The following is a 19,696-nucleotide window of genomic DNA, read 5'->3' as shown; positions in this document are numbered from 1 at the left end:
AATTTGTCCTGTAGGGTTTTTTTAGAGTACCAGTAAGTATCACTGACAGTAGGTGAGGTGAATTAGCAATTGTAATTTAGCAGTTTCCCAGGTAACACTTTGCATCTTGTGCTGCTGAAGCACCATTGCATTTCTGAACATGCCGGAGTTCTTTGTGTTGGAGTTGCTGTCGGTACCGGAGCTGGGCTGCCGCTACGCCCTGTGCACAGGCAGGAGCAGCACCAGGAGGTGCTGAAGCCAGCTGCTCTTTTTAAGTAACTTTCCTCTTCCTTCATTGCCTGTTTCTGTATCTATTTTTCCTCAATAGGGAGAGAAATACTCAATCTAGTTGCTCGGTATCCAATGCTTGTTCTTTCCATGAAAGGGGCACAAATCTCAGTGCTGGACTCTGAACCAGCACATGGAATGCTTTTCACCAAGTGTGCCGAAGTTAAGTGATGGGGGTGCCTGAAGAAGGTTTTCCATCTGAATCTGTCCATTTTGCTTCCTGGTTCCTGATCTCTTTGCTCTGCATACCTGACAGTTATTGTCTGAATCCAGGTGACAAGAGGGAATGGTGTAAGCATGTTCCAGCGCCGTTGGGCTTCATGGAGCAAGCAAGCAGTGGTTCACTTCTGGCTGCTAATGCAAAAGGACCAGAAAGATGAATTTGACGCTATTTTTCTTATGACAAATTTAGGCAGTTTTACAAAGTCTGATGTTTTACTCACACAGCTGTAAAGCAGTTTTATTTAAAGCTTTTGTAAAAATGATTAGATGATCCTGGATTGATATTCTGCAGCTGAGCCGACCCCAGGAAAGCAGGCTACAACCTGGGCATGAGGAAAACTGTCCATTTGCACCAACGCAGGACGAGGAAGGCTTGTGACCTGGAGCATGCTACACCTTGGACAAGTATCTTGGCAAAGATGATCTGATCCCGTTGGCTGCTCGTGAGACTCCAGGGGATTCTCATCAGCCTGAGGGGTCGGGTGTCAGGGTACCGGGCACCAGTCTCTGACTTCCAACCCTCTCTGACACGCGGTGCGCACAGAGGCTCTGACTCCAGGGCTCAGCCTCTCCATGAGGCACACGTGGAGCATGTGTGGTTTTAAAAGGAGGTGCTAAGGCCCAGGGCTGTGTGTTTTGTTTTGTTATTTGGCCACGATATCTGTTACGTACTAATTTCCTTTAAGACTTGTGATGAAGTCAGTAAACCACAGCCTGCAGCGAGAGCGCTCCGGGCTGGTGCTTTCCGCTATGACATGCACTTGACATGTCCGTTCCCGGGTTCGGCAGGCCAGTCTCGCTCTGCCTCTTGCAACATGGACCAGAGGGAAATTCTGCTGCAAAATCTCGAAAGGACCCAAAGCAAGAAGCTCGACCAAGAAGCATTTGTAGAGGAGTTTTTGGTAAGTTTGCTTAAGGCACAGTTCTGTGTTTCAATTGATTTTAAAGGAAACTGCTCGGTTGCCTCTCCCCAAACAGGGACATAATTTGCATGTGATTATTAGATTTTCTATAAATTTTGCAGCAGAAAGAGATGCAGGAGCTAACTAGAGTGAAAATAAAGAGGCGTAAAGATAGAAGAGTGATTTAATGGTTTGCATTCAAAGTAAAACTTTTTTTTTTTTTTTTTTTTAAATAATTAACCAAGTGCTTCCTGTTTTCTCCTTAGCGAATACATTTGTTAAGATATGGTTTCACTTTGCACTGGTACTAAACGGGGGCATAGTAAGGAATACAGAGACAGAGCTGCTTGCTGCCTCTTCTGCCATTGCCACAGGTCACATCTGTGAGGTGTGTGTTCCTGTTGGGAATCTCGATGTGCTGCCTGAGATTTTTTTTTCTCTTCTTATTTGACAATAAACCACCCATCCTACCCCCTATGCCACCCTGCAGAGTAAGGAACAGGTGTCCAGATAAATGACGTGAGGGCCTGAGGTGGTTCTGAGTCCCGTGGACACCTGGCACCTTGGCCAAGGCATGAGGGAGGCAGTGACCTGAGCAGCTGCATTGGCTGCTTCTGCAGCCTCCAGCGCTGTGCCGGGTTGTGTGGAAGGGCTCCAGCAGCCACTTGGAAGGAGTGCCCGTGCTCCTCTGTCTGTCGGTGCTCCTGGCTCTTCCAGGAGATAAATTTCTTCTTTCTGAAAGGCAAAACTAGCAAAAATTGCTGATGGCTCCCACCTTCCCCAGTGTTCTGCAGTGTCTGGTGGAGGTCTGTGCAGTGCCCCAATCCGTAAAGCCTCTGCCAACTTTTGATTTGTTTAGGTGGCAGAGGTGAAGCTTAGATGGCAATCCACAGCCTCCCAGAAAGACCTGATAGCTGGTGACAGCTGCTGATGTATTAGCTGGGGGAAGGCTGTTCTAGCAGCCTCTCTGGGCTGCTCTGAGAGGCAAAGGCATTGATCAGCTTCCGAATACACAGGGAAAGGTAAATCTGGTGCAACTGTAATATCTGAGATGTCTCAAACACCAGAATGAGCACTGCCACCCAGCCACCCCACCAGACAGGGGCTGCATCAGGCAGCGAGCCCAGGGGAAGGCGGGGGTTACTCGGCAGTCCCCATGAGATCCAGCCCTGCTCTGCCACCCCAGTGAAGATTTGCACTTCAAACGCTTGGGAAAAGCTTAGCACTTGACTTCCAGGTGTCTGGGTCAGAGGGAAGTGATTAATCTGAGCCTGCAGTAACAGTCTGTTGTTCCATGGAACAAAGTGCTGTCACAAGCTGCTGAATTTCCCCCTTAGTGGGGCTGGGGCTGTTCTGTGCCATGTGAGGCAGCAGGGGTGGTGAGCCTGGGTCCACGTGCTAGTTCCAGCAGCCAAGTGTACAGCTAATTTTCTGACGAGAACAACTTGTAGAAGTGGTCAGGGCAACGCTTCCTCTAGGCCTGGGAAGAAATCTTCCCCAAACGGCCTGAGCTACAGGCTGCTTTTGGAAGTGCAAATGCCTTAACAGACAACTGAGACGGTTCGTGTTCCCAGGCTTGGTCAAAATGCTCAATGTTATTTCTCCACCCTACTGTTTCCTCTCTCGTTGTGTGAACAAGAACATGCACATGCAAACTGTGGTGGTGTTACTGTAAATTACAGAGGTTTTTTTTTGTTTGAGTCTCCTTTTTCTGTTCATGCGGTCTCACAGCCAGAGTTTGATCCATGCTGCTCTCACTTGCTTTGTCATATATAGTCATTTCCCAATCATTTTTATATCAGTTTATGCAGGGGCAGGACTAAGGAGATTCAGAGCTGTAGCTATGAGAGGACTGGCCCCAGTGCTGAGTGATTCCAGCTCCTTCCATTTGAAGCCTGCCCCTGAAGATGGGGTGGCACTTGAATGAGGCGAGGGAGGATGCAAACAAACACCTGAGGAACCAGCAGGTTGCAGGGATGTTCAGTCTGCAAAAAGCATCCTGCTGCTTGCCAGCTCCCACACCTTCTGCCACACAGTACATGCCCCGTGTTCTTGATTAATAAAGACTGGACATGTGGACTGTCCAAGGCCTCCTGTGCCTTCTTCCTTACTCATTCTGACCCTTTAAAAACTCCAGTTTAAGACTAAAAACCAATGACTGGCTTAGAACTGAACCTATATTTCTGTGCACAGAAATACCGTGGAAATGAGATGTGTGTTGCTGTTTATACCTCTCGTCTGCGGTATCGCGCAGGGGCAGCATGGCTTGATCAAACAAGCAGAGCCACGCAGCCCTTCATCGCCTGACACGGCCTTACGGCAAATATCATTGTTCTGCAGCTTCATGCACGTGGGCACTGCCAGGTGTCACATCCTGGTGGTCGCTCATCCAGAGCAGGCAAGGAGCTCTGCAACTCTCCCACAGCTGCTTACTGTGTCTGGCATTAAGGACAGGGGACAGGATCCCCAAAACAGGGTGGGAGCTTTTGGGAGAACTGGAATACAAGCATGTGTGAGCCCCAGTGCAAAGGTTGCTGGCAGGCTGACCCCTGAGGCGGTGTATGCTGAGCACCCAAAAATCAGTGCCCTGAACTCCCACCACTCCTCATGTGCTGCCGTGTTAGAGCTCACTGCCTCCAACGCCCTGAGACGGTGCTGCCTGCGCCATCAGCAGGGCACGGCCATCTCCACAGCACCAATCCATTTGACCACTGAGCTATTTTGGCTCAGCAACCCTGAGACCAGCGTGTTTTTCCTCTGCTGTCTGGGCACAGCAGCTGAACCACTGTTTCCACTTCCTGTTAAAATTCACGTGGGTGACCACGAAATACGTGCAAGGCACAAGACGTTCCATCACCTTGCAGCTCAGGTGTGCCAATGGTCCCTTCCCTCTGCTTCTCACCCCTGTAGAGCTTTCTTTTGTAAAGGCGTGGGGTGCTGAGGGTTTTCCTTTGTTAGCCCAGTTTTCTGGACTGCAACAACAACGTCTGAGAGAAGGTCTGTAGTGGCGTGGCTCCAGGGTGGTGGAAAGTGAGAGACTTGCCCTCTGGAGTGTCTGACCACAGAGACACTAATTAGAGAAATGGCCTTTTGTTTTAAATCAAAACCACCCCCTGTTGGTGAGAAAAGTGGCCAGGTAGACAATAAATTATGAAAGAAAGAATACAGCAGGAATGGTGCTTTCAAAGCCAATGGTTGTTCACAGTGTTTGTTACTTGGGGCTGATGTCAATGAAATAAAATTCTACACTTTACAAGGAAAAATATGCCTGAACACTCCAGGAGTGCAGCAGCTTTACCCTGGAAATGAAAGAGACTAGAGATTGTATTTCTGTGGGCCTCTCCTAGGACTCCTCCTCCTTTCTTTCTCATCAGCATATATATTACTGTGCTCTGATTTCTCGTGCCCCTTTTATTGGAGCATTCCTGTTTGCAGCCACAGATAGGAGCACCTTTAGTAAAGTGACAAAGATCAATTAATTTATCTGTCCATTCTGATGTCATTTATTAGAGGTAGTTTAATATTGTTAATCCTCTTATCTGGGTGCCATTTATACTGAGAAAGATTCCCGTGTCTCACCTGCTGCCGAGCGTGATGCTTTATGTGCTATATAAATGCATCATCTCACTTCAGAAGCCTACATGCCTGAGCCTCTTGTGGGCACTGCCTCAGCACACACTTTCCATTCTTCAGAAGTCTGTGCTGAAGCGCTTCGGTGGCTTCTGTCTCTATTCTTGCTCTGAGTACCCTGAGAAAAGCCACTCAGGAAAGAATTAATGGTGCAGATCTTACTTTGTGGTGGTGAGCCTGACCCCTAGAGACCTTCACACATGCTCTCTAGTAGCGTGTTGTATGTAGCACATCTGCTGTAACTTGTTCCATTCTTCTATCACAGAAGCTGAAAAGGCAGTCAACAAAATACAGATCGGATAAAATCTACCCTACAGCAGCATCTGAGCACCCAGAGAACATCAAGAAGAACAGATACAAAGACATCTTACCCTGTAGGTTGGAAATGGCAAATGTTGCTATTCAGCCTTTCTTTTTTTTTTGCTAGCTTGACTTTGCCCTCTTCCTCCAGTATCTGCCCGCATGGCTGCTTGCTTGTGAACATGTCACTGGCTGTCTCCTGGCCTTGATTTCAGCTGCTCAGATTTAAGGCTTTGTTTCTGACTGTTCCAAAGCATGCTCTGGAAGACTTTGGCATGTATTTCCTAGAGAATGAAGAATGTCAATTCAGTAGGAAACACATCCTCTACTGATAATCCTTGCAAGCTTTCTGGGCAGCATTGCAACCAAGACCTTGCAGAGGATGGCTTTGGACAAGGACAATTCCATGGCGTACAAAGCAGGCCAGAGGCAGGAACTGCTGTGGTTTGTCATTGCTTGGTGCTGGAAGCGCCAAAGCAAATTCTGTCCTGGGGTCAGAGCAGACTGTCCCTTCCATCCATTCTAGCTTGAAAAGAAACCTATCCCCACAGATCTCAGTAAGACCAAGTGCAGGGCAATTCTGGGTTTGGCTTGCTCCATACTAAAGGACAGTCTTGCCCCGTGGTATTGGCAGCAGCTGCAGCTCTTGCCAGCTCTGAAAGAGAGCGTGCTGCTGTGCTGCACGCATGCGGGCAGTGGCAGCTCTGCGCAGGGCTTTTGCCAGTGCTGGAGGAGGCTCTGGCTGCTTGCACAGCCGCTGGTCGGCTCTGGAGAAGAGCTCTCTGATGCGTGTGCTCCCCCAAGGCACCTCATGCTGCAGCCTGAGGGGCCCAACTGCCAAGAGGGACTAACACTAACTGTTGCTGCTGCTTCTCCTGCTTTTGTGCCTGCAGTTGACCACAGCAGAGTGGAGCTGTCCCTGATCACATCAGATGCAGATTCTCATTACATCAATGCCAACTTCATCAAGGTATTGCTTCCTTCATTGCCTTTTGCAGTGCAATGGTGTTTGCAGCAGCTGCTAGAGCTGCCTGGTTGACTTGTGCCAGGACGAGCAGGCCCTGTGCCTGTGGCAGTTTCTGTGCTGGGCATGAGGACAGCTGAGCTACAGAAGCCGCCCGCCGTCAGCAAGCCCCTCAGAACCCCTCTTGCAGTACAGAGGCACCAGCCGGCAGGGCAGGGGTCACGCGTGTGCCGGGACTGGGGGTGGAACAATTTGTGGCTTGCAGCCCCCGCTTCCTGCCTCTGCTGGGCGATGGTGCAAAATTGCCCGTGGCCAGAGCCTGAAACCAGCAGGCGGGCAGGAAGCCCTGCACGGCAGCACCGCTGAGACGCGCTGCAGCGGCGAGCAGCAGGGCAGGTCACTGCGGGCTCAGCCGCCCTTCAGGAGCTCCATGGAGCTGGGACTTGCTGCGCCCAGAGCCCTTCTCTGGTAGATGGAAGGTTTCCTTCGCTCTCCACTGCTGTGAGGGCTCTGCGCAGCGTGTCTGCAGGTGGACAGACCTTCACAGGGGATCACAGTTCTCTCGTTGGCCAGCAGCCACAGGAGCGCCAGGCTGCGCTCTGCCATCGGGCAGTACCTGTGGGCTCTCCCAAACGCACTGCGAGGCACGGGGGGCCCTGGGAGCAGATCTCGCCCCAAGCCCAGTTCCCTGGCCTTGGCTTTGCCTTTGAGAAGTTTTCACACCTTGGTTTCTAGTTACTAAATTTAATTCAGGTGCCTAAAATTTGACTACATAAAAGCCCTCCTAAGTCCTTATTGGGCTCATTGGGTAGAAGTAGTATTCAGACAGAGGGATGATTTTTATTTCCTTTGGGGAACTATGCAAAAATGACTTCATATCTGATCTGAATGCTGTTTTAGGGCGTCTATGGGCCAAGAGCATACATTGCAACCCAGGGTCCTCTCTCCACTACTGTCATTGACTTCTGGAGGATGATCTGGGAGTATGAAGTCCTGGTAAGGTGCAGATTTGTACATCTTGTTGTTGCTTGTTTTGTTTTAGTAAATAAAAGCTGTCTGTAAAACCAGCTAGGACTCCGTTGTGGCTAAAGAGGCAGCGGTAGTATCTGGGTGGTACTCAGATTTCTGTGTGACCTGCATCCTTCCTGTGAGCCTTTCCCTCACACACGCTGAGACCGCTGCTTGTGACTCTCTGCTTTTGGGCTCCAAGGGGGAAGGTCCTCGCAGCTGGGCCGTGGGTGATGTCCTGGGCTTGATTTGCATAATTCTGTGGGACTCTGGGGAAGACAGTCCAAGTCACTTCCTCATTGCTGATAAGTATCCCGAAATGACCCGTTTGATTTTTCTTCCTGGATAAAAATCTTGCCTCCAGGCTTTTCTAGCGAACCTTGTTTTTTTTGCAGATCGTGATCATGGCTTGTATGGAGTTTGAAATGGGAAAGGTGAGTAACACAGCAGAGATCGCCCTGCTATGACAGTGACAGGACAGGGCAGAGAGATGCAGATTTTTATAAAATCTCGTTAGGGACAGTGAGTTTCCATTTGATACAGACTGTTTCTTGAGTCTCCTGCAGCCATTTCTGGTAGTGGAACTGGCCTCTTTGGCAGGGGAGAACAAGCCAGACACAAACACCCCAGCACCCGTCCCATCCTGTCCCCCCTTGCCATAAAGCCCAGTGCGAAGCTGCACCCAGAGACGTGGTGCTGGCAGCCGGGAATGAGCACAGGTCAGCTGTGGGTGAGAGCATCATGGCCCCAGTCCTGTCCCGATGACGCGAGGGAAGGGAAGGGCAGAGACTGGTCAGCAGCAAGAGCCGGGCCTCCTGGCATGAGATTTTCTGGGCAAAGACAGGAGATGCTGCAGGCAGGCAGCAGGAAATAACCCGACATCTGCTTCTTGCAACAGAAAAAATGTGAGCGGTACTGGGCAGACCTGGGTGAGTCCTCCCTGCAGTGTGGGCCCTTCTCCATTGCCTGTGTGAGTATAGCTGCCATTAGCACCTCATCACGTGCACTGGAAACTTGTCATCTGTAGAAAGCATGACCCTAATTTATTGTTCGGCAGGAAGCTGAAGAAAAGAAAAATGAATACGTGATCAGGACTCTAAAAGTGACCCTGAATGAAGTAAGTAAGAAAGGCAGAGGAAGGAAAAGAATCTTGGTTAGGTTTGTTATATCAATATTAAAATATGGTGCATTTTGGAGAAAATTTTACACTCCTCAGAATGCTATTTTGGATTCAGAAGCAGCTGAAGGAATTAAGAAAGTAAAAAAAATAATTAAAGTTCAGTTTCTGGAGCTGTTTATTAGTTGTGGCTAATTAGATTCTGGGTAAGTGAGGTTAACTGGTAATATCAAGCACATCATAAAGTGGCCAGGTGTCCTTTGCAGCATGAACAGCCACAAAGCACAGCGCTAACCTGCAGCCTTTGCCTGCCAGCACAGCAGGAATTAGAGATGGCTGTGGCACATCAGCTTGTACTTGCTGCTCTGACAGTTAATTCAGTCTCCTGTCAGCACTTTTCTCCTCTTGCAGGAAACCCGCACTGTCCACCAATTCCACTATCAAAACTGGCCAGACCATGATGTTCCCTCTTCCATCAACCCCATTCTGGAGCTCATCTGTGAGGTTCGCTGCTACCAGCCAGACGACAGCATTCCCATCTGCATCCACTGCAGGTAGGTGGGCGCTCCCGGCTCCTCCCTGCCTTCCTGCTTGCTGAGCGCCCATGGGGGTGGGTGGCACAGCCCGTGCAGGACTGGAGTCTCCATCCTCTCCTAGGAAGTCCTAAGGACAAACGTGTCCTCTGAGGCACTGGTATGGCTGGAGAGCAGGAGAGGAGATAGGTGACAGCAGGCCAGTGATAGCAGCTACAGCTGAGACCAAGAACACTGTGCACTCCTGGGCACCACAGCGGGAGGATGTGGGAGGCCGAGGAATTGTGCCCTCTAGCCTGCAGCAGAGCTGTTGTCAGGTGGAAGTTTATGTGCAGCCAGGTGGAGCTGCCACCAGGAGCGGGAGGGCCGTTGTGTGAGCCTGCACTGTCCAAGGTGTGGGATGCAAGGCTGTGGGTTTTTGAAATATTCTTGTTGGAGAACGCAGTGTGCCCACCGCTACCCTCTACTAGCAACCCTGCTGTGACTCTCATTGCAGTGCTGGCTGTGGGAGAACAGGAGTCATCTGTGCAATTGACTACACCCAGAAGCTGCTGAAGGACGGAGTAGGTGTCAGTCCCACCACGCATGCTCAAACGGCGCGTGTGTAGCACAGTGCGATTCCCTGACTCTCTCCCTCGCCTTCTTCCTCCCCTTCCTCCCAGCTCTACCTCTCTTTGACTGCACGCAGGTGTATTTCAGATAATAACTGTGAATGAAAACTCCCTGTAGCCCAACTGGCCAAACTGCTGATACCGTAACTGCTGAACTGACAGCCTGTTCGTGTTGCTCCTCTGCTCAGGCTCTGCACCACCCGTGTGCTGCCTGCTGTTGGTGCTGCACCCCCTCCCTCTGCATCCCGGTGTAAATAGCCCTGATGCAGCCTGGGCTGTGCAAACAGGCTGAAGACCTCCCTGCTCTCTCTCCTCCCTGTCTTGGTCTTAAGATCATTGGGCTAACCCTGGTGCTGGCCTTCAGTCTTCAATACAAGTTTACTGCCTATATTTGTCTCTCCACACTTTAGTATCAGAAATCCAGGGTTTTCAAGTAAACACCTTGCTTTATTCTGACTCTTCATTAAAAATGTATGTTTGTATGCTTTAACTAAGTAATCCCTGGCCTTGTGCCAGATTGCTGAGATTCTGCAAAGTGGTTATTTCCTTTATCACAGTAATCCTGAATCCCCTGATCCATCAAATCAGTATCTTGTCCTTCATGATATTCCAGGCTGTTACCAATGTTATAAAAAACGGTATTTTCTTGGAGTGCAAGGCAGGAGGGAGGAGGCAAGAAAGTTCATAAAGGTGGCTTGATAAGCAGGTCCTTTGTTAAAGACTCTTGCAGTAGCAGGTCTGAATCTGGGACACTCTTCTAAACCGCACCACAACGTGGAAGCTCCTTGGAATAACCTGCCTTTAATTTTTCATCTCTTCCATTTCTTGCAAGATTGTTCCAGTGAACTTCAGTATTTTTAGTCTGATCCAGGAGATGCGCACACAAAGGCCTTCAATAGTGCAGACCAAGGTACGCTCAGGAAATTTTAACAACGGGCATTGTTAATATTTCTGTTAATACTTCCTAACGTTCGGTACTGTTAACTCAGTACTGAAACCTCAACAGTTCCTCAGGAGGGCTTGCAGTAAGGAAGAAAAAAATGGTTGCACGGCTGGGAACTAGGCGTGTAGATGTTCTGTAAGGTCCCTTTTCTGAGCAGAAGAATCATTTTGCAGAAATTAATTTCTGACTATTTCCTTGTAGACAGCTGGAATAGCTTAGTGCTTGCAGACTCATTTATTGAATGCTCATGCTGTGAAACAAGTGTCTATCCAGGAAATATAGCAAGAACTCCTCTCGGCTGAGACAGAATGAAGAGGAAGCTTAGAGCAGAACAGTGTTGTTTGTGTAGCTGACAACAAAACAAATACTTCAGTCTCAACCCTTTGGAAACTACAGCTTCTACTTCTGATAACTTGTCCTACCAACAGACCGCAAAGTCGCAGCTTCTGTAAGGGGGGTGATGTTTGATTTGCGTAATAGATGGCCATTTACAAGCAGTGTGAGTGCTGGCTCTCATGTCTGTTTTATTTCTCCGTGATGCAGGAGCAGTACAAGCTGGTTTATGATGCTGTTATTGAACTCTTCAAAAGGCAGATTAAAGCACTTGATGCCCAGGAAGATTCTGCTGCTTCACAGGTAAAGGTCACCAGGATAAACATACTGCCTCTTGCAGGCTCAGGCACACCAGCTCTAACCTAGATTCCTACAGCAGAGGTTTCCTCTGTAGACCTGGAATGAATCACCTTTTTGCCCTATTTATTCATAATTGCATTGTAACAGAAGCCTCCAATTTGTGGAGGTGCTTGTGTGGCCCTAAGTATCTTTCTTGCTATTTCATTTATACAAATATATTAATTCATTTCTATATACTCTGCAAGGAAGTGTATTGAAGTTACAGAGACAGGGCCCCAGCCCGAACTGAGACTCTTTTCAAGTTAACCATGAGAATCCATCTGTTTCCTTGATCGCACAACACTTACCACAAGAGTTGGCCTCAAGTGAGAGCTAAACTTTCTTCTGTCTCAAAACCATCATTAATGTAACGAGTGAATAGAATATTTTCAACCTTCTCCAGCAGTGGCTGATTTTCACGTGGATGTGCTCATGAAACTTGATTTCACGGAGTGCTTGCAAGCAACAGAGCGAGATAATTAGCATCACAGACTGTCTGTGGGGGAGAGTGGGCTAAAACATCTTGTAAAAACCCATGTCAAAGTCTTTCAAATCTCACACACCTTTGAGGAAGAACAACATGTTCCTGGTATACAGTTACATTAACAGGAACATCTGAAACATCCACAGTAGTGGATCCTGCAATGGGACTCTGCCTCAGTTTTGCCATAGTACTCGCTAGAGATCAGTGAGAAAATAGCTGGAAATGCCTTCTGCATGTGTTGTGGATAGTTTGTAAGCAAGACTAGAATGACACAAAATGCAGAAAACGGTTCAAATCCGGATGTGGTTTTGTAGCTCCTGGCCAACCCCTTGCTAAACCTCACTGCCCTTTGAAAGTACCTCGCAGAGCATGGGGGATGGTCGTGCGCCCAAGTGTCACAAATGAAACCAGTGACTGCACAGCCATGCTGAATGTCTGAGCGGGGTCCTGAAGTCAGAGCTCTCTTAGGCTGCTTTGCAGGTGTTTGGCACAGCTGGACTCTCATTTGGCCCTTAGTAATCTTATTTCAGAAAGGTGTGAACAGAAAGAGCAGGACCTATCCTCAGTTTTCAGCTCCAAACTGGTGTTTTCAAGTTGGTGTTTGTCATTCCCAAACTCCATTGATGATTAAAAGTAATTGGCAGGAATTCCATCTCCTGAAATAGCATGTTTGTGTTCTTTGCATTCTTCTTCCTTACTCTGTTGTTTACTGACCTTTTCTTTCACTAGATTCAAACCAGGCATCCCGTACCCAAACCACTTCTGCCTTCAGTTGAAGATATTTATACTCTGAGTTTACTAACCTGGTAAGGTCACAGCACAAGTATCCCGTGGGCTAGTATTTTCAATCACCCATGTTATTTCAGGAATACATGAAATGTGTATTTTGTGACACGGTTCTGTTTAAAGCTGGCATTTCAATTGTCAGCGATCTCTGCAGCCTCCCTTGAGTCCCACTTTTTCTCTCTCATTTGTCCCTAATGTAATTCCTGCTCTTCTTACTGATGTGTCTCTGAGACTGAATCTTAACCTCTTCCCTGCATGCCAACACCTGTCCCCCTCTTTTGCCCTTCTGTCTGTTTCAAGTTGTACTTAGAGCGTTTCATATACAAACTTAAAACACATCCAGGGCAGCATAAAAAAAAAAAGGTTAATGAATGTGGAGATGAAACACCCCCGTGCTGGTTCATCTCTGTGCTCTACCTGGAGCCATGCACCCTGCAGGGTGTTCCTAGAGGGTGCCCGTCCTTCCCCTGCATTTGCCACACAAGTGCCTCCTGCCTAGCCATGGGGAGCCTGAGGAGCCCAGCTTCCAGACTACAGGCAGCTTCAAAGGGTGGGGAGATCCTTCTGGGGACGTGTTTTGATTTTCATGTGTGCACTTCCTGTAAATAACTTTATTTTTGAAGATAGTCTGCACTGAGTCATTTACCTGTGTGAAGGGGCTTCCTCCGTTCACTGTTTAATGGTGTCCAAACAGGGCCCCAGGGTGCATAGTCCTTTACCATGTTCATTGCTTGAGACTAAACCAGGCTCTGTGATCCTGGGGAATGTACCCGCTCTCAGGGACAATGTTGTGGGACCTTGTTAGTAGGCTAACTGAGATTCCTGAGCACTTGACATCTCTGACTTCATGCTGCTATGCTTTATTGCAGCTCAGGGCAAGAGGACCAGAATGTGCATCAACATTTTTCTCCAGTGGTACAAAACGAAGCATCGCTGGTGTCCTTGTCTGCCAAGGGAGAGCACGGCAGCTCTGGGGGTAGAGTCCCTCCCATCAGACCGGCCATCTCCTTTGGCACTCTGAACTTCAGCAACAGCAGGAATGCAGCTGCTGCCGACATGTGGGGCACAAGGGATGCTCTCCAGAAACACCACAGTTTGGAGTTCAGCAGCAGGTCCTCTGGGCAGCTGCTTGTGGACCTGGAGCTGCAGAGAGCAGGCAAGAAAGGGGCTCATGGCAAAGCACCTCTGACACGGACCACATCGACCCCCTTTGTGCTGGAGCAGCAGGGAGAAACCTGGGCTTGCGATGGAGGCGATGTGGAGCCCATTTCCAGTTCTCAGTCACCAAATGCCTCTTACTCAAGCTTCCAGGAGAAGCAGCAGGACGGATTTTCCCCTGTTGAGCTGAACCACTCAAGCCAAGTAGCAGAAGCCCCCCCAGGCCACAGGAACTGTGGGCAATGTCCTTACCATTTCTTCTGCTCGGCGGAGGACCCCTACTTCTCTTCGCTCTCGCCAGAGGACCCGCCATCCCCAGTGCTGGCAGCGGGGCAGGACACACAAGGCCCTCCTTGCATGGTGGCCAGCTCCCCACCGCCCAGGCCTGCATCCCCCCACATTCACCACCCCAGTGCTGGGAGGACGTCCCCACTGAGTGAGTGCTACTGGAGCTGCGGGCTCCTGCGGGTGTTGGGAGCTGGCAGGGGGGGCGAGCACAGCCCTTTGGCATCCAGCAGGGCCCTGGCTGCCCTTCAGCCACCTGCTGGGGACCAGCTGGGGAGGGCCTCGCACAGTTTCATCCCGCCTTACATATTTCCCATAAAAACAGATAATGCTTTTAGAGCAGCAGGATTCTGGGGTTCACGTTATACTGCTGTGTCACCATGGTACAGCTCTCACGGGGAGGCAAGGACCGATGCTGACCAATTCTTAGAGCAGGGCAATCTGAGCAGAAAGCTCCCAGAAGTGGTTTTCTTTGAGGAACCAAGGCCAAAAACCACTCCTTTCTGACAAGAGCCATGCAGGGGGATGCTGGCATCCCCTCGAGACTGAGAGAACCACGACTTCAGTGTTAGTGCCTGCCTAGATCTGTCATCTTAAAATCACCTTCCCAGTCTGGGTCTGGTCTGGTCAGACATTTTGCTGTCTGCACCTTTGGCACTGGTCAGCTCTGTCCTGCTCAGGCCCGTCAGGATGTGGTGTCATGAATATTCTGGTTATCTAGATCCTACAGACTTTGGGAATGTCACAGGAGACGCAGTACAAGCCAAGCAGCAGTGATACGACCAGCTGAGGGATTGTCTGTGTGCTGGGGTACGCGGGTAATCTTCCCCTGTGCAATAGGGGATTCTTGTTAATGCTGCTGGGAGTGTGTGCCTGGGGCATGTACCCAGCAGCAGTTGGTGCTGAGGACTGGCTGGATTTTAGGTACAGTTTACTTATGTTTACCATAATCTCTGGTGTGCAGCTGGGTTGGAGCAGTCGGTTCTCAGTGTCTTTGCAGAGGTCTGTAGTTCTCCTGTTGTGTTGTGCCATGCAGGTAACCTGGTCACATCTCCTCAGTTAGACATCCTGCCCCTGCCAGATGATGATGATCCTCCACCCCTGCCTGAACGAACCCCGGAGTCCTTCATTGTGGCTAGTGAATCGGGTAAGTGCTTTTAACAGAGCAATGACTGACACCTGCTACAAGGACCCCACCCTTCTCACCTTTCTGTGGGATCACAGCACATGGCAGTGCCTTTGCTCTGGCTGCCTGGGATGAGAAATGACCTCTCTTGTGCTTAATTGTTTCTAGGAGAATTTCCCCTAGCCACTTCTGATTTTCAGCTTCCAGCCAGAAATAAAAATATTGGAACCTCTTTGGAGTGGAGTGGCGAGTCTCACTCAGATGTGTTTAACGACACTGTGAGACTGAGACCATGTAAGGTAAATAAGGGCCTTCTTATCTCTTCTCATCCTACTAATTTCCTTATCATGTTCCCATCTGTGAGAAAGACCCTAGTTGTCTATTTTTTCCATAAATTATTTCAGGGTCCAGGACTGGAAGGAAGATATGGTCTCAGTAAGGTTCCTCCTTATAAACATGAGTTTGCTCCAAACTTTATTTCTTTTGTGCTAAATCCCATACGAGGTAGTACAAATATCATCCCTATTTTAAAGAAAGATAATGAAGACGGAAAGTTAGTGGTCCACTGAGGTTCACAACACCCTGTGGGACAGACAGGAGCAAAACAAATATTAGGCATCTTTTGATCATCCCATAGGCGATTTATGGCTTTGTAAAGTGAAACAATAAGGTGTAAGTCTGTTTTCCATTACATGAGCATGGAGGTGTGTGGGGGAGGGTGTTTGCATGTAACATCATTTCCTCATCCTCTAAGGCTTCCTTGAGTGCAAGACAAACACATTTAGTTATGTGGAATTTCAAATACTTTCCTTGTTTTTTGTTTCCAGAGTATGAAGCTTCGGAGCTCACGATCAGGTAAAGGTTTGATGTTGAGATAAACTTTCTTTAACATAAGGTCTGCTTTTAACCAAACTTGCTTTAATTTTTCCAGATTTAACGAATGTCTCTAAGATCTTTGCTCAGTCCAACAGAAATCTTGTGTTGCTAAATACTTCTGCAACTACATAGATATAAACAGTTTTGCAACCAAATGCACTGGTAGTTTTATGTTACCTAACCGGCCACTGCACCACTCTGTACATGTATACCTTTATGATAATTTTCCCTGCTATCTCCTCAGGCTAAGGTTTGTCACATCCTTTTACTGTGTGTTGTTTCCTTTGAGACAACGGAGATGTGCAGGTTAGAGTGCTGTGGCCCTCTTGGTGAACAGATATATGTTTTTAAAGGCAGTTATCCAAACCTTCTGTCTTTGCTTTCTCAGAGACAAACCGGGATCGCTCTAACTCTCCTCCCCCGCTTCCTGAAAGAACCCCAGAGTCGTTTGTTCTTGCTGATACAGCAAGTAAGTGACGAGTTATTTTCTCAACACGTAACTGAGATTCTATACTTACACCCAGTCCTGTAGATATCTGAGGTGATAGCGGCCAACTTATTCATAGTATTACCAATGGACTTAAATGTAGGAGAGCTCAGCAGGCAAGTAAGTAAGTAAGTAAGTAAGTCAGGTTCTTTTTTACTAAAAGAAGTAAATGTAACCTGGGAACCTGTTGGAAATTTCTGCAGTTGTTGCATTAGAGGAAACAATAAGCAGCAACAAAGCACTTAGAAAAAAAGCAAGAGGATTCATTAATCACCACTGGAAATGTTCTGATATATGTTCCCAGGTATGCAGCCTGCTCCAAGAAACTCTACTAATTCTCCGGGTTTGAGGAGCAATGCTTCTGAAGCATCATCAAAAGAGCCTGTGAAATGCTTTAGGAGAAGCAAGGTAAAAAAATAAATAAAAATAATTTAAAAAAATCACGTTATTGTTAGAGAAAAAGGAGAGGGTGAGAAGAGATCATTCTGGCTATAGCTATTGTTACTTTTTTACTGCTAACCTTGAGAAAATAACATGCTTTGAGACCATTCTCTTCTATTTTGGGCACAGAAACAAGGCTATCAAAAATATTCTGTTGTAGAACTGTAGACAGAACCAGCGTGCAGTAGGAACACTGTCACGTCTGTGTGAATGTTTATGCCTCAGCACTCTCTTCACACAAGTACTAATTCCTCTTGGAAGAATTTGTTTGAGTGGAGTCTGAATTCACATGTAGGACAGACTGTTCGTCACCATGGCTCTAGTTAATTATGCTCATAAGCAATTGTACTTTGGGATGGTATGGTTGAACAGAAAAGCGTTTGAGGAAAACAGCAAGAATAATAAAAACTGGGGGCTTTACTGTTAGTTAGAAAAATGCCAGAGACAATGTGAAAGGCAGAAATCTGAAGTTCTGTCTCAGATGCTAGACACGAAGCTTTTCATGAGATGTGATTTATGTATATTTATCAGCGAAATACATTTATCATAGTAGCTGCTACAATTGCTTGCTACTTTTTTTTCAACAATCTGCTACTTTTTTTTTTCAGAGTTTGAAAATACTGAAAAACGTGAGAAAAAGTAAGTCTTTCAGACTAATGTGCATCTTCCTGATGGCTTTAAGCAACTATATAAAGATATATATATATATATATGGGGAAAGAGATGTTGTGGGGAATATGATCAACTTGAGCCCCATCCTGGATTCTGCCCTATGTGGAGCAAAAAGAATGAGTTTCTCATTAAGTTCCCTTTGATCTAAAATTAAATGCTTATCTTGAAAATAGGACTGCTAAAAACTGTTTAAAGCACTTCTGAGCCAACATTTTCCCAGTGGATTGTATTGCAGTAGTACATTCGCTTCCTGCTATATCGTTAAAACTGTGTGGCTTTCAAGCTCTGGCAGTGCGGAAAGTACTTATCTTCATCTTATGCTGAAATAACATCTGGGCCAAGTGTGGTTGTATGTGTGGAAGTATGTGTTTTCCCATGGATGCGTAGAAACCTAGTTTTTCAGGGAATTACGATGGTCACTGTGTCAGTATAATTTTGTATTTCTAGGCATCTGTAGTCCATCTTCACTGACAAAACCATCAGAATCTGCCCCGTCAAACCATCTGAGCTCTTTCCTTAATTTTGGTATGTTTTTCTCTTTGCATTTTGGAATAGGAGGTACCCGTTTTTTGAAAGTCTAAGTGCAGGTACCAGGCTGAATGTTAACTCTCAAATGAAGTGATACCCCCAAAATAGCATGAAACTGTTTCATGTCTACATAATTTGATGTACCTGCATCCTGTCTGTACTTCTAAACACTTTTCATCTCTTATTGCAGCAGTTATTTAACATTCTATCTGTAGAACATGCACAAGAAATACATCTTTGGATTTGTGCAAAACTGTGCTGCCATCTTACTGCAAAATTATAAATAACACTTACTACTTTTTAAACATTTATGGCTTTATTCATGATCTGTTTAAGGAACAAGTAGGGTGGAAAACACAGACCCCAAAACCTGCTCTGAAAAATGTTTCCTGGTGTGAGAGAAGCCTTAGCCTTCATGTAGCAGCAGAGACAGCAGAAGACAAATACAAAGTGGTACCATTTCCATTGGGCTGCTGTCTAATGTTGTATAATATGGTGGAGGAGAAACACTGTTTTCCATTTTAAATTCTTTTACTTTAGAGAAGTCTTCTGTCAGACTAGGCATAAAATCTAGTTATATTCTTGGATACGTACAATGATAGGCTGTATTCGTGTAGTTTTTGCACCAATTGACTTACAACTACAGGCTGTTGCTTCAGGTTGACTGTATCTTAAATTTTGGGAAAGCTGAAATTGCAAGTATTTTCAAATACCATATTATTCTAGGGAATTACGTGATCAACATCTATAACATACTGAATTTGCACTATTAAAAAAGCAAAACAAAAAACAACAACAAAAAACAATACATAATTTCTTTCCAGGCTTTGCAAGTCGATTTTCAAAACCGAAAGGACCAAGAAATCCACCACCGGCATGGAATATTTAGATAAATTTTACAGATTTGGTGTTACAGATTCATGAATACCTTCTGATATGCCTTGAGTGCTCATCCCAGTAAGGTTTACATCAAAATAAATACATCAAAAGGTATTGCATGATGTATTGCAGATGAGGCACTACTTGCACATTCCTCATGAGCTGAAGTTTTAGGGTAAAGAACAGGTAAATACGAGCAGTGAGGCACTTTCCGTTAATTTATAACAGAATGAAAATTAAAGCTGGGAATAGATATTTTATATTAAATAATGATGTTTTCATTGTGTTTTGGAACCTATTCACTTCAAAATAATGTATTTAAGCTTTCTGAAACAAAACACTGTACAGTGGAACAGATTCCAGTGAGGACTGTTGAACGGAGGGACGTCCAGTTTGGTCCCAGCGCAGACTGGACCAAATCAAAACAAGAAGCTGGAGATCCTGCCGACACAGCATCTGTGTAACTGCGATCACGTGCAGTTTTATTGTCATCAAACACTGGCATTTCCTTACATATTTACTTTAGTTGAATGAACAGAGAATTAACATCTCAAATTTTAGAAAGAATTTATCTGTCAGTTAATTGAATGTTTCGTTTTCCCATCTGAGCGAGTCCAGGTATTTTTTTCTAACTTTTTGGTTAAGTCGCAGATGTTGATGGGTCCTGGTCCCCAGTCCTGGTCCCCTCCTCAGAGCAGGCTGCCCAGGTAGGCATCCAGACAGGCCTTGAATATCTCCAGAGAAGGAGACTCCACAACCTCCCTAGGCAGCCTGTTCCAATGTTCTGTCACCCTCACTGTGAAGC

The 19,696-nt window shown here is 46.8% G+C and overlaps 1 protein-coding gene across 2 annotated transcripts; it reads left to right on the top strand.

Annotated features, from left to right (window-relative positions):
- The first annotated feature begins 989 nt into the window (after positions 1–989).
- On the top strand, positions 990–19,005 carry PTPN22 (protein tyrosine phosphatase non-receptor type 22). 2 transcript variants are annotated; one of them, XM_005011728.6, is made up of 21 exons: positions 1,113–1,391; positions 5,287–5,395; positions 6,215–6,291; positions 7,186–7,281; positions 7,689–7,727; positions 8,192–8,263; positions 8,351–8,410; positions 8,822–8,964; positions 9,440–9,506; positions 10,387–10,464; positions 11,041–11,133; positions 12,383–12,459; positions 13,309–14,033; positions 14,919–15,029; positions 15,177–15,307; positions 15,836–15,863; positions 16,273–16,353; positions 16,676–16,779; positions 17,421–17,451; positions 17,932–18,009; positions 18,837–19,005. In XM_005011728.6, the coding sequence occupies exons 1-21, from the start codon at positions 1,245–1,247 to the stop codon at positions 18,899–18,901; spliced, it is 2,412 nt and encodes an 803-aa protein (XP_005011785.3). In that variant the 5' UTR covers positions 1,113–1,244; the 3' UTR covers positions 18,902–19,005. The 2 variants fall into 2 exon arrangements, 1 of the variants encoding a protein (XP_005011785.3); XR_011805063.1 differs by lacking the exons at positions 15,177–15,307; positions 17,421–17,451; positions 17,932–18,009; positions 18,837–19,005 and having other exon boundaries at positions 990–1,391.
- The last annotated feature ends 691 nt before the right edge of the window (positions 19,006–19,696 follow it).

The sequence above is a fragment of the Anas platyrhynchos genome, chromosome 27, assembly GCF_047663525.1.
Source record: "Anas platyrhynchos isolate ZD024472 breed Pekin duck chromosome 27, IASCAAS_PekinDuck_T2T, whole genome shotgun sequence".
NCBI classification, from domain to species: domain Eukaryota; kingdom Metazoa; phylum Chordata; class Aves; order Anseriformes; family Anatidae; genus Anas; species Anas platyrhynchos.
This window is presented reverse-complemented; position numbering and strand designations above follow the sequence as displayed.

What these genes read in the sequence shown, in the direction of transcription:
- PTPN22 (XM_005011728.6), top strand. Translation starts at nt 1,245, where the DNA reads ATGCACTTGACATGTCCGTTCCCGGGTTCGGCAGGCCAGTCTCGCTCT. An exon ending in TGGAGTTTGAAATGGGAAAG is followed by an intron (nt 7,728 to 8,191) that starts GTGAGTAACACA and finishes TTCTTGCAACAG; the next exon opens with AAAAAATGTGAGCGGTACTG. An exon ending in GGCCCTTCTCCATTGCCTGT is followed by an intron (nt 8,264 to 8,350) that starts GTGAGTATAGCT and finishes ATTGTTCGGCAG; the next exon opens with GAAGCTGAAGAAAAGAAAAA.